The sequence below is a fragment of the Lactuca serriola genome, chromosome 8 (genome assembly GCF_051521515.1).
Source record: "Lactuca serriola cultivar US96UC23 chromosome 8, Lser_US96UC23_V15, whole genome shotgun sequence".
Lineage (NCBI taxonomy): Eukaryota > Viridiplantae > Streptophyta > Magnoliopsida > Asterales > Asteraceae > Lactuca > Lactuca serriola.
In genome coordinates this window covers 60,691,518-60,704,558 of record NC_136415.1, presented here as the reverse complement: position 1 = coordinate 60,704,558, position 13,041 = coordinate 60,691,518, and the positions used below count along the sequence as shown (strand labels likewise).

The 13,041-nt window shown below is 31.8% G+C and overlaps 1 protein-coding gene across 1 annotated transcript; it reads right to left on the bottom strand.

Moving 5' to 3' along the window:
- Positions 1 to 6,986: 6,986 nt before the first annotated feature.
- On the bottom strand, positions 6,987 to 10,188 carry LOC145071233 (GDSL esterase/lipase 6-like). The gene is made up of 4 exons (XM_079018149.1): positions 9,844 to 10,188; positions 9,490 to 9,644; positions 7,497 to 7,962; positions 6,987 to 7,416 (listed from the first exon to the last, which is right to left on the bottom strand). The coding sequence occupies exons 1-4, from the start codon at positions 10,076 to 10,078 to the stop codon at positions 7,178 to 7,180; spliced, it is 1,095 nt and encodes a 364-aa protein (XP_078874275.1). The 5' UTR covers positions 10,079 to 10,188; the 3' UTR covers positions 6,987 to 7,177.
- Between the last annotated feature and the right edge of the window lie 2,853 nt (positions 10,189 to 13,041).

Genomic DNA, 13,041 nt, shown 5'->3' with positions numbered 1-13,041 from the left:
CTTAATTGTAGGATGTTGATGTGGATGCTTTTCTTCAAAACCCGACATTTGTGACGGGCATTGGAGACATTATTCGCTCGTTTAAAACCAAGTCAACAACGAGGAAAACAACGATAGGAAAGATGAAAACACGTAGTATTTCTTGTTTTATGTTATGGAAGATGTTATTTTAGATTTATTAGATAGTTTATGGATGATATATTAGATGTTTGTTTGAGATTTATTAGATATTTTATGGAATATGGTATGTTTGATGTCTTTATATAATGTGGTATGTATTTATTTATGTATTTTTATCAAAACTGCATTTTATAATATATATATATATATATATATATATATATATATATATATATATATATATATATATATAATCTAATATTATAAAAAATATGTTTTTTCTCATAAAAAAATTTAAAAAAAAAATTTTAAAAATATTAACAGTGACACCTTTAGGCACGACAAGGGCCAATTGCGACGACCTACACCTCCGGAAAGCTTTGCCGAAAAAACTCTGGCTGGTTGCCGGGATATTAATAGAGACGGCGCTGTTTGCGACGACATTCTGGTATTAGCGACGACAAGTATTAGAGACGACGGTATTTGCGACGACAACCAACTATTAGCTACGAGGCAATAGCTGCGACCCTTAGCGACGAGATGTCGACGCTAAAGGTATTAGCGACAAAAAGCGGCATCAATTGTGACGATTTTTGTCGCCGCTAAAGGTTAGGTTTTTTGTTGTGTTCCTTTCCGGTTTTTCGGTTCTAAATATCATCCCTACTTTAAACCGTTTTTATTCAAAACAAAATTGATCATTTTGTTTTTATTTTTGTTTTTTTGGTTTTTTTTTGCTTAGTTCAACCAACCCAAAAAGTTTCAAATTTTCAATTTTCGGGGTTTTCCGACTTTCAGGTTTGTTTTCTCAATAACAAAATCTCTAATTACTTTAATTTTAACTAATAACTATTTAAATAATACATATAAGAGAGTGATGCATACACAATAATTTTTTGATACCAAACATTTACTATGTTTTCTTTTTTCTTCTATTTTTAGTTTCAAGTGGAACCAGACCAGTATTTTTATTTTCTTTTAAAATTAAACTTCAAACTGTCGATTTTAAAATTGGTTCATTTTTCATCTAACAGTGATCATTTTTTTTCGTTTTAAATCAACTTTCAGGATTTTTCATAGAGGACTATTATCATGATGCATAACTTTAAATAATTTAATTTTATTAAACATTAGTATTAGTATAAAATAATCTTTAATTCCAAATAAAATGAAAATGATAATGCCATCAAGATATGTAGTTTACAATGATTTCTAATTTTCTATCACGAGACCGTGTTTTATTGAGAGATGTTCATGAACCGGATTTCCTCACGTGGTTCTCGGTCACAATATTCGTTTGGCGATAGCGTAATTTAATAATAATAATAATAAAGATACAGTGTATCCTTATTATTTTATTTCCAGAAGGACCTAAACTAACCTCTTGGGCAATTATGCCACCAAACTTTTATTTCGAAAATTATTTAAATTCTTTTCACATTGATGTTATCACAATTAATCATTCTACACTCCAAGTTATAAAGTAAGATTAACAAGACCATTCTACCCTCCAAGTTAGTTATAAGTCTATTTGTTTTGTAAACAAGTTTTATAATCTATAGAAACATTAATTCATCTAATCAAATTTAAGATTTTTATTGTCGTTTACAAAATTTTAGACCTGATCCACATATTTTAAAACACATATAATTATTTTTCCATAATATACATTGAAATTTTCTTTTAAAAAATAATGGAGGTTCACACTTAAATCAATGATTTTTTTTTGGTATCATCTATCAATTTATTGGATCATTTCCCACTATTATGAGATACACTACAACTCCCTTAAAATATAGATTCTTGATGATGATAAATATGGATGTGTCAAGCCTCTCTGTTGTTAGACAACAACTCTGATACCATATAAGATATATATAGAGTTTTTTGTTTATTCTTTACAAAAGTCATTTGAAGAGAGTAAAGACTGCATCATATATAACAATTCATAGGATTGTATCGCACTGATGTGAGATACATTAATATAAATAATGCTAGAAATTTCTAGAGAAAATATAACAATTATAAAAGTATAGTCATAATTGGATTTTGTAAATTGCAACCACGAAACCTAATTTACTTTAGGTTTTCAATTTCTAGTAACAAACAAATTACATGAATCATCTCTTATCAATTCTCATAATGAATACCTTCTAATCCTTTTAAAGGCAAAAATGATATTATTCGTGTACTTCTAGATTACCCATGAAAAGTGTTGAACACATTAACATATAATCAATGATAGCGGAAACATATTATACTTCTAGTTATATGTTCAAACTAAAACCTACAAGGATCTTTTGTTCGTACAATTATTGCAACGAGAATTACATACATCTTTGTTAGCCAAAAATCCCATTGCTTGCAATCTCGTTCTTGCCAGTTTGAATGGATACAAGGATCCAAACTATAATCCCTCTAATGGAATCGTATCTAAAATCAAAAACCAAGCAATAAGACAACACCTTCGAGGGGGAACCAAATCGCCAAACACAAACCCTAATGTCAATGTGTTGTGTCGCCAACGAGGGAGGCAAATGGGGTTGGGTGCAGATTTTGGGAGCAAGGAATAGGCAACTATGGTTTGATCCCTAGCTCCTTATTTATAGTTATCCAGTAACTTGATGTCAAAACTACTACTTTTTACTAAACCCTTTAATTAATTAAGATTCAGTCCCCTACAATTAATTAATTTCTAACTAATTCCAAATTGGCTTCTAATTAGTTTGTCATATAATGAAAAGTTAATAAACAAATTTCTCTCAATTTTATTTTGTCATTTAATTGCTAAATTGGGCCATAAAGATAACTATATTAGAAATATTACCAATAATTATGAATAGTTATGACCTTAGACACTATTTCCAACACCCCACCACATACTTATAATAATATCATCTAAGGTCATTCATTTTGTTGACGATAACACCGTGTCAATCCATCCAACCCCCAAATGAATTCTCCAACAAAGAATACTTACCTTTATTTTCCAACTTTGTATAAGTCCGTAACATATCCAAATGAATTCTCCAACAAAGAATACTTACCTTTCTATGAATAAATTGATTCAATCTAGTATGAAAAGCTATGCTATGCAACCAATTAATATGTCTCCATGTAGCCTTCACCGTAAAATAGTGGGATTATCAAGCATCCACCGCCAACCATCTTGTTGATCCGATAGATAATTGACCATATAAAGTTGGTCAAGTCATTAATTTGCATTTCCTCAACCCTCCCTCGAATAACATGTCTCTATTTCCACTCTAAGTTAACTTCACTCCACTTATCTTTAATAACTTAATCTTATATCTTTTAAAAAAGATAAGTCTTGGAAATCTAAGCGACAGAGGCAGCTTGCCAACCCACCTCTTTCAAAACAAGGTTGTCAAACCTTCTCCTACTTGTCTTTGAATATTAGAATGTAAAATTATCATTTTATCATGAAGTTTATTAATTAAACCAACTATTCTACTCCAAACTCCCTTGATTTTCCCATGCCTCCCAACGAACCAAAGTCAATCCATACATGAACCCCAATGGATAATGATATTAAAGAGGAGTTGCACACTGTTTGTTAAAAAGTGATTTTTATCTTTATTTTTGAACGTTGAGCAAAAAAATAGCATTAGAAAACAACAAGATTTAAACCAGAAGCTCAAACCATATTACAAGAAAAGTGATTTTAGAAACAAACATGCAAATTGTTATAAAACTTTCTTTTCTAACAATATATAAAATTGTCAACCATCCTAACTTTAAAATAAAAGTAACTTGTTACACAACTTTAATTATTCATTCATAATAAACGCTAGATATTAAAATCCTAACATCGCGTCACATTCTTTCTAGTAATATATAAAATTATCAATTATTCGAACGTTAAAATAAATAACTAACTCATTACATGACTATGATTATTCATTTGTAATAATCGCTAGTTATTAAAATCCAAAAATCACCTCACAATCTCCACATCTTTTTTTCTTCGAACAAATGAATTTTAGCAATGAGCTACCAAAACAAGAAAGAATCACAAAGAAATAGTCATTTGAGGATTTAGTAACCACTCTATACAATTGGCTTTGATCTCTCCATATATAAGTACCCATAGCATAGATGTTGTAATTAAGTACATTATCAAAAGCCCATTTGCTAATTTTAATAATCTAATTTAGAAAATAACTTAATTTGGGGCGCGGTTTAGATATTAAGCATCTGTATAAATATGAAAATCAACGTTGTCAGTTGTCGTGGCTGGTCAGCTGGGTTTTGTTTTTGATAACCATGTGGGCCACAATCGTTAGATTATAAATTGTTAGTATCAAAGAAGACACGATTATAAGGATAAATATACATCATTATCGGTTGAAATTTCATAAACTATTCTTAATGAACATTTTATATGTATATTATTTTCTTAATATTGTTGAATTACTGATTAATCATGTTTCTAAACTTTATTGAGCTGATGAAATACAAGGATTATTGATAGACCCTAACTTTCGTATTTATGAAAGAACCAAACTTTCATACTCGACAATATAGTTACTCCAAAACATGCTACTTGCATATTCATAAAAACAATATTTTACATTGATAAAGAGATTACAAACTACTGGATACAAACCGACTATTTTAAAGTGTTATATATATTACATAACTTCCCAGGATTCTATAGTTTTATACATATGGGAGTGCAAAATACAATAGTTTCAAACTATTCATAAGCTTCCATCGATACAATAGTTTCAAACTATTCAAAAATCTTCTACCAGTATATAACTATACTGGATGTTTATTTCCTGCAATTTGTTAAACATCGAGAGGGTAAGCGGACACGCTTAGTGAGTTCAATAATAGATACAATATAACGTTATGTCATATATATATACTTTAATAGGGCAGAAGCAAAGAGGAACAAGGAACAACAAGGGCATATGTGAATCATTTGACAAACATTCCATATCGATCATTGATTTGATTTAAAGATATACAATCAATGAGACATAACAATTTCCGTGCTTGATATACATCAATAAAGCTTTGGCCCAAACGGCACAGAAGATATACAACTTCAGATTAACATTTCAGTAGATTTCAGGCTTATAGCCCTATCTAACCTTCTGCCACTACCATAGAATAGAATTCATTCTTTTACGGAGACATGTTCCACATGGCCAGAGGCTACATACCAGTACCAACGTGAATCTAAGTCCTTTCACTGATCACATGGTCAAAGGTATTTCTTTGCTATTAAAAATAGCAATTAAAAATAACCCGGGAAAATAACCCGGAATAATAACACTGAAAAGTACGTAGCACATATAACACATAACATATAATTATTTCTATATATTAAACTCACCGTGAAAATAACCGGGGGCTAAAATATTAATTTGGGCAGTACTTCGGCTCTAAATATGACTTTCGTTGTTGAAAACCGGGCTCTGCGAAGGTAGAGCTTCGAAACCGAAAAGATAAATTTTTCGGGATTCTCGGGAGTCTCGGGGCGTGTCTCGGGGTTTTGGGGGATGTCGGGATCGTAAAAATATTGAAAGAGGGGGTGAAAATGCCAAATTTCTTAAACTAGCCGAGAGGGCTCGCACCCCTTATATAGGGCTGAGCTTCGGATCCGAAGCGAAGGGAAGGAGACAGGCGGCTGCGAGGTTCGGACCAGATGGCAGCTTCGCAGGGCTCCAGCGAGGCTCGGATGCGAGGAGCCATCAGCTTCAGGCGCGTCATCGGCTGGGTCTTCGGCTCGGACAGCAGGTGGCTCGCACGTGGGTCTCGCATGCGAGGGTGATCAAGGGGGTGTCACATGCGAAGGTGTTCCGGGCTAAGTGGTCCTCGGCTTGGTCCAATCAGAAGGCAACACGCAAGGCTGCGGTCCAATCAGAAGCGAACATCTGTCCGACACGTGGAAGCCTCGCATACGAGGGTGACGTGGCATTTCACTATTCATACGAATTTTCTCGAAAAATGTGAAAAAAACTTTTAAAATCCATAACTTTCGCATACGAGCTCCGTTTTTGACGTTCTTTATATGCACGCGAAGCTAGAATTATGCTCTACAACTTTCGTTTAGACTTCGTCGGCTAATTTTGACTTTAATTTTAATATTATTATTTTTAACAGACCGGGACAGGAAAATCCGTTAAAAATTCATAACTTCTTCATCCGACGTCCGTTTTCGTCAGACTTTTTACCGTTGCACTACTAATGACGAGACCTTCAATCCTCGTTTAGGTTGTGTCGGCTAAAAATCACTCGATCTAAAATTCGAGTTTTTAGCTGTCTACTGTTAAGCTGAAACTTCGAAAAATCATAACTTCCTCATACGAAGTCAGATTCAAACGGTCTTTATATGAAAGTTGATTATTTTCACGAGTTCTACAACTTTCATTTACATCACTAAGGCTAAAAACTAGTTTATCGAAAACTAAATTTTTACGCGACAAAGTATTTTCCGGATTTATCACGGAACTTCGTTTGGTCATAACTTCTTCGTTATAACTCGGATTTCGATGAGGTTTTCGCCTAAATGTTTCTAACGAGATTATCTATAACTTTCAATAATAAAATTTTACTTATTCCAGATTTTATATTTTCGCTATATTTCACTATTTAGCTTTTAATTGGAATCTCATAAGACTTCCAATACTTTCTGAATGATTCTAAGCATAGTTTTACTTCAATTCTAGTAAAAACTATCTGTTAGAACTCAACATTCAAATTCACATAATATTTCATAATATTATTTACTTAAAACACGATTTCAAAACGTGTATGTTACAATTATCGTCTTGTGTTCATAATCCAAAAATAAAATATTATTATTAATTTTCATATCATATAAACAAAATTCATACAAGAAAATTATTAAATAACGCAAACATAAAATGCCTAAGCATTTATAGTTATTTGTTCATAATTTAAAACATACTCACGACAAAAGGGAACCTAAATATTACATGGCAACCCACATTATTCCTTTTATATATTATTGTTCAACTCAACGCCATCCATATAACCCATAAATACGTAAATAAAAACGGGTTTAAGAATGTGGCAAGGTTATGTTAGCCAAAGTCCTCAAGTTCATGGGTCGGATTGCATATCTGCCTCCAGACCATAAGGCTTTGGAGATAAGTTCATAAGTATGTTCACTTGGATGAAAATAATCCCAATAAAAGTACTCATTAGCATTTGAACACATCGTGTAACCTTTTTCACCACATTGCACTCGTCCTTTTAGGGGTCCAGCCCCACAACATGCCGAATTTACATTGGAAAACCCTATTAAAATTCCATAAGAAAACAAAATTTAGTAACAAATAATATAATTAGACGAATCATATTCAAGAAAATAGGTATACCATGTAGTTTTGGTCTAACACGCAACCTTTGTGCAGTGTTAAACACTTCTCCATAAACACCAATTGCACCACGATACTTTCTACGTATACTGTATACCAAACGTTCCAAGCCATAATTATAATATTTCGTCATTTTGTTTGCCCCAGCATAGCAACGATGAGTACTGGCATTTGGTAGGTTGATTCTGCCTGGAATACACCCCATTGGGCCAACTGAGAAAATGGCGATCTTACGAGCACCATGCTGGTAGATTATGTCAAGGAAATTGGCTGCTTCTCTCAACATGGAATCTACAAAAGCTATTGGCGATAGGGTTGACTTTTCGGGTGCTTGTAAGTAAGTAAAAATGTCATTTGAACCCGCTTCAAGGAAGAATATGGATTTTGAAATTTGATCTCTATGTAAATGTTTGTAATGAATAAGCTCTTGGAATTGTTGTAATTGGACTTCTAGTGGTGTAACCCCCTGCCCATCAAAATGATGCAAACGAAGTAAGGGAAGAAGATAGTTGTTCAAGCTAGTCTTTTTGACTAACAAAATGTTTCTAACAATGAGATTATGGGTTCAATCTTAGACTTGAAACTAGAGGTGACAAATTAAATCACAAAACTAATCAACACTTTATTTGTCCTAAACAACTATTTTCAGTCTTACTTTCGTGTTTTTCACTGGTAATCATTTCTTGAAATTAGAGGTGACAAGTTAAATCCATTTAGACAGAATCGGAATATCGGATTAGTTCGTATTATTATTTGAAATTTACTTATCAAATAAATAAAATGGAAAAATAGATGATTCAATTAATATTTTAAAAATAATAATAATCATGGAGACATTGAAATATACATGTGATATAAAGCAAAAATAAATCAATGGCCATATTTTCTCAATAGATAATAAAATAATATGATTTTTCTACACACGTAAATGAGGACACGTAAATGAGGATTATGACGTAGCTGATCAGCAACTACCTGTTTTTAAATAGAAAATATGAAGTACAATTTTGCTATTAATAGTAACTCGTGAGTCGTGACTACTTTATCAGTGCACATAAAGAATTAAATAGAGATGGTATATCCAAAGTTCTTAAAATCTTTATCATAATGGTTAGATATAATGATTGTATTCGTAGGGATGGACAATTATTATCAAATCCGATCCCATACCGGAATCAGTATCGATTTAAACATATAAGACGATACTCGGTATTTCAAAATCACAAGATTTGAGATTCGGTATCGGTGTTAGTACAAAAAACTGATACCATCCTTTGTACCGGTAATGTGAATTTAGTTCAGTACTCGATATTCTTTTGTTAACCTATTTCTGTATTTGAGATTCTCGAGTCGATACTAGTTTGGTACCGATTTCATCTCATGTTCATCCATATATGATCATAAATATCCCTTAGACATCGAGCCGATTATAATAGGATCATTTTTTTGGAAGGATCTGAGGTAGGATTTTAGAATCTCTCGTAAGATTGTTATTATTATATATATATTTTTTAAATTTGAATATTTTTATCGAGTTAACAAAATGAATCAAATATGAACCATACAAATTTCCTTCTGAATTGATTATTGTTAAATTATGTATCGGAGTAATTCTCATGTTTTAAACTATTATTCCAATCTAATGGATATATATATATATATATATATATATATATATATATATATATATATATATATATATATATATATATATATATATATATATATATAATGTTTTAAACCGTTTTTGGTAGATCTTATGATTTGGATTTACAAAAACAATCATAATCCTACATAAGATCCTGAACTTAGTTTGAGTATACCACTACACAAGCACAAGTCATCCCAAGATATTATTTTTTTGACTCATTTGTTTGTTTAAATTCTTGATTATAATGTCAACAGTTAGCTAAAAACACTAAAATATTATCTATGATCTTAAATTCGGTGACCACAGTGAAAGTAAACTAGCTAGAAAGGTTGATCATCTTACTGCATATTTGTTTGTCTCCGGCAATATTCCACTTCCGGCACTGGCGAAGTTGATTCCATGGGCCTGAACCGGAAAATGTTTCACAATTATACTTCCTAAATTTTTTCCATATAGCTTTTGGTATGGTTTTTGGAACTTGATCCCCATATGTTGTGCTGCATCATGTTGTTTAACCACAAATTAACATTAAATCCAAACATAAACCAACTCTAATCCAAATGATACCCTAAATACATGAAAATTGTTCTAAACTTGAAATTAAATTGTGTATTATTTGATATTTCATTTTAAAAAAAGAAATGTTGATGTGCCCAAGGAATAAAGGAAAATTATATAGACTAATAAAAGACTTACCTATGAAATCTGCGACAGTTCGACCATTGCTGAATCGTCCTGTTGGACGGTGAAAGAAAGTTGAACCATAAGGTGGAAAATTGGCTTGAATAGTGCAGTTCTTGATATAACGATTGTTACCGGGATCAAAAAGGGAGTCTCCAAAAATGATTAGTGACTTAACGTGGGCGTTAGCATATGCCGAAAACAAAAGAAACACACTTAGGAATATGACCAATTGTGGGAATCTCTCCATATTTTCAATCACACTTTGGTGCCAACTTTTAGAGAAATGGTATATGAATTTGAAGCTAAATAGACTTGAAGAAACTTGAAGAAGATGAAGAAAAAATGTGACTAAAGAAGGGTAAAAAAAGTGAGGAAAATGACGAAGGCAACGAAACCAAAAACATGAGAAAAGGGCACCAACAATTTGCTATTTTTAGCCTAATACATAAAAACAAATGTGACAAATTACGTATACTAGTAATGAACTTTAAAATCTTTATTAAAAATAAATAGCATATATTTTTTTTACTTACGATAACAACCAACTTGTTAAAGATAAATTATATATATATATATATATATATATATATATATATATATATATATATATATATATATATATATATATAGGGTTAGGTTATTTTGTTTTCAATATCTATTGTGTGCATTTATGATTGATTCTGGACCAATCATTTTAGTTATTTTAAGAAAGTAATTCATACATATTACATGTTGAAGATATAATGAATATTAATTACATCTTCAACATTTAATATGTATTAATTACTTTCTTAAAATAACTAAAATGATTGGTACATAATTAGTTATACATGCACGCAATAGATACTGAAAACATATATAATGTGTTAGACATGGAACATTCTACAATTTCATTTTCAAAATTAATGTGAAAATAGTTATGGGTCCATAGTTGCTATACAAGCATCACCATTAGGTATAGAACACATTATTTTGATCATTGGCGTTTCTCAATTTTACGAGTCCTATAATATATTACATTAGAACAATTGTATAAATTACTATAATATAATTAATAAATATGTCTAGTTAAATATATATTTAATAACTTATAAAAGTAATAAACTAAATGTATATACAAGATAAAGTTTGTTACTCAATATGTTATTAACTTTTAAGTTTATCGTTGTATGTCTATATAAGATGAAGTTTGGCTTCGAGGATGGCGATGGAAGAGTATTGCCGTATGTACTTTCATATTTCTAAACGATTTAGGTTGTCTTTTGGAATGGAATTTGCATTCCTTGGAACAAACATTACCATTACGTTAAGATGTCTCACTTTTTTTTAAGATAAAGTGACCAATTGCAACCGAAAGTCCTAAAGGATTAGAGGGAAATAAGTAAGAAAACTTTGAACAAAAGTTAATTATTATTATTATTATTATTATTATTATTATTATTATTATTATTATTTTTAGCCAATCTATAATTAGTATTTTTACCATTCTAATGTAAACACAATTCATTAGATTATTATTATATATATAGATTAATTATGGGTTCCGAATTGTTCTTGAATTCTATTGGTCTTTTAATTTCATATTGGAAATTTGGTCCCTTAAATTCCAGGGAAATGGCTAGATACGTGTCTTCGACACGTGTTATGTTCTCCCCTCATCACTACCATTGTTTTCCACCCATCGAAATACTTCTAGAACCTTACGCAGAATACCACTGATTTACTCTTCATCTTCTCCAAACACGTACCTGTAAAAAGTCAACAGGCCTTCCACCCTCAGATGGGTTCACCGTCTATGCTTTTTTTTATCCTCCCTCGGTACACCGATCCACCACCTCGATCATCAACTTCTAATCCTCAGACTCTAACACTACCAATTTTCAATCCGGACTCCAACCACCTCTTTTCTCATGTCCACCATCACCAGAGGGAAGGATGGATTGTGATGGTTTCGCCTACCCGATATGGGTACTGTTCACTGGCTACGCTACCACCATTCTTCTCTAATTATCTTCCACCACAATCTCTGATCCTTCCCTAATTGATAAGCACACCAACAAATCGATAATCAAAACCGTTTCTCTTCGATCGTCGTTCCTCCTTTTTCATCGATTATGTTGTACTTTCTCCTGTCCACCAAGCCTTCAACTTTACTTCTTTCCAGTTTTAAACCCTAGACAGTCCAGGTAAAAGGATGAACCCTATTTTCGTTTCTTTTTATCATCAGAATTATTTTCATTCAAACTTGATTACTATTTATGTTGTGTTTTTGGTTGGTGGAAATGAGGCCAAGAAGAAACATTAACATGTAAACTAGTGGTGGTGCTAAAAAGGGAGACAACTTTTCCAGTGAAAACCAATAGTTTATTTATGTCGTTTGAGAACGCAGGCGGTGAAGAAACAAAGCTCTTTCCTTCCCTTATCATCTATCTATCTCTCACATGAAAAAGAAATAAGGTACATGTATTGATAGATAAGTCTTATTAGGGCTAGCAGTTCTTTGTTCAATCCGGCATGTTTAGCTTAATTCTTTAGGGGTCAATCTATTCTTATGGAAATTGATTTGTAATCCTTCAATAATATATAAACTTCTGCTTTAGTGATGTTGTAAGACAAAGTTCTGATTAACCATTTTTTTAGTCAGAGATATTAAAGGAAGCGTAGATTAGAATCAGATTCCTACATAAATCAAAATCGGGTTGCCAGGTAAGTTTGATATGTTTTCATATGAAATTGATTTTGAATTTGGTGAGATATGATCTTATTGGCTTGATATAGTTCACATGTGGTATCCCAGTTATATTTCAATTTGTTTGCAGGCTTATCGAAATCCCGACATTAGGAATCAAGCGAGAGGGTCGGAGATCCTTTTAAAAAGTTGGAAGTAATCAACAAACAAGTGACAAACAATTTCATGAAGCATGAATTATAGGAAAAGTCCACAACATATAATATCAACATCAACGAATCATGCCAATTTAGTTTCTTGAATATAATGTTTTCTAAACTAATCCTACCATAATTTGAGTGTTTGTATTGTTTAGGTTTTGCAAATCCTACCAGTCTGACAATGGATGCAACAAGAATAGTTGTAACACCCATTTCCCAGGTAGTTTTCATTTATAGCTTAAAGTGTTAATTTCTTGCAAAAATGGTCCTACGAGGTGCGTAAGAGGTCCTCTACACGGGGCATAGAATGAGAAGTGGGCG

Bases quoted from the DNA above. Each gene is read 5' to 3' on its own strand.
- LOC145071233 (XM_079018149.1), bottom strand. From the start codon at position 10,078: ATGGAGAGATTCCCACAATTGGTCATATTCCTAAGTGTGTTTCTTTTG. The intron at 9,645-9,843 runs GTAAGTCTTTTA...AACATGATGCAG, and splicing joins AACTGTCGCAGATTTCATAG to CACAACATATGGGGATCAAG. The intron at 7,963-9,489 runs GTAAGATGATCA...TTTGATGGGCAG, and splicing joins CGGAGACAAACAAATATGCA to GGGGTTACACCACTAGAAGT.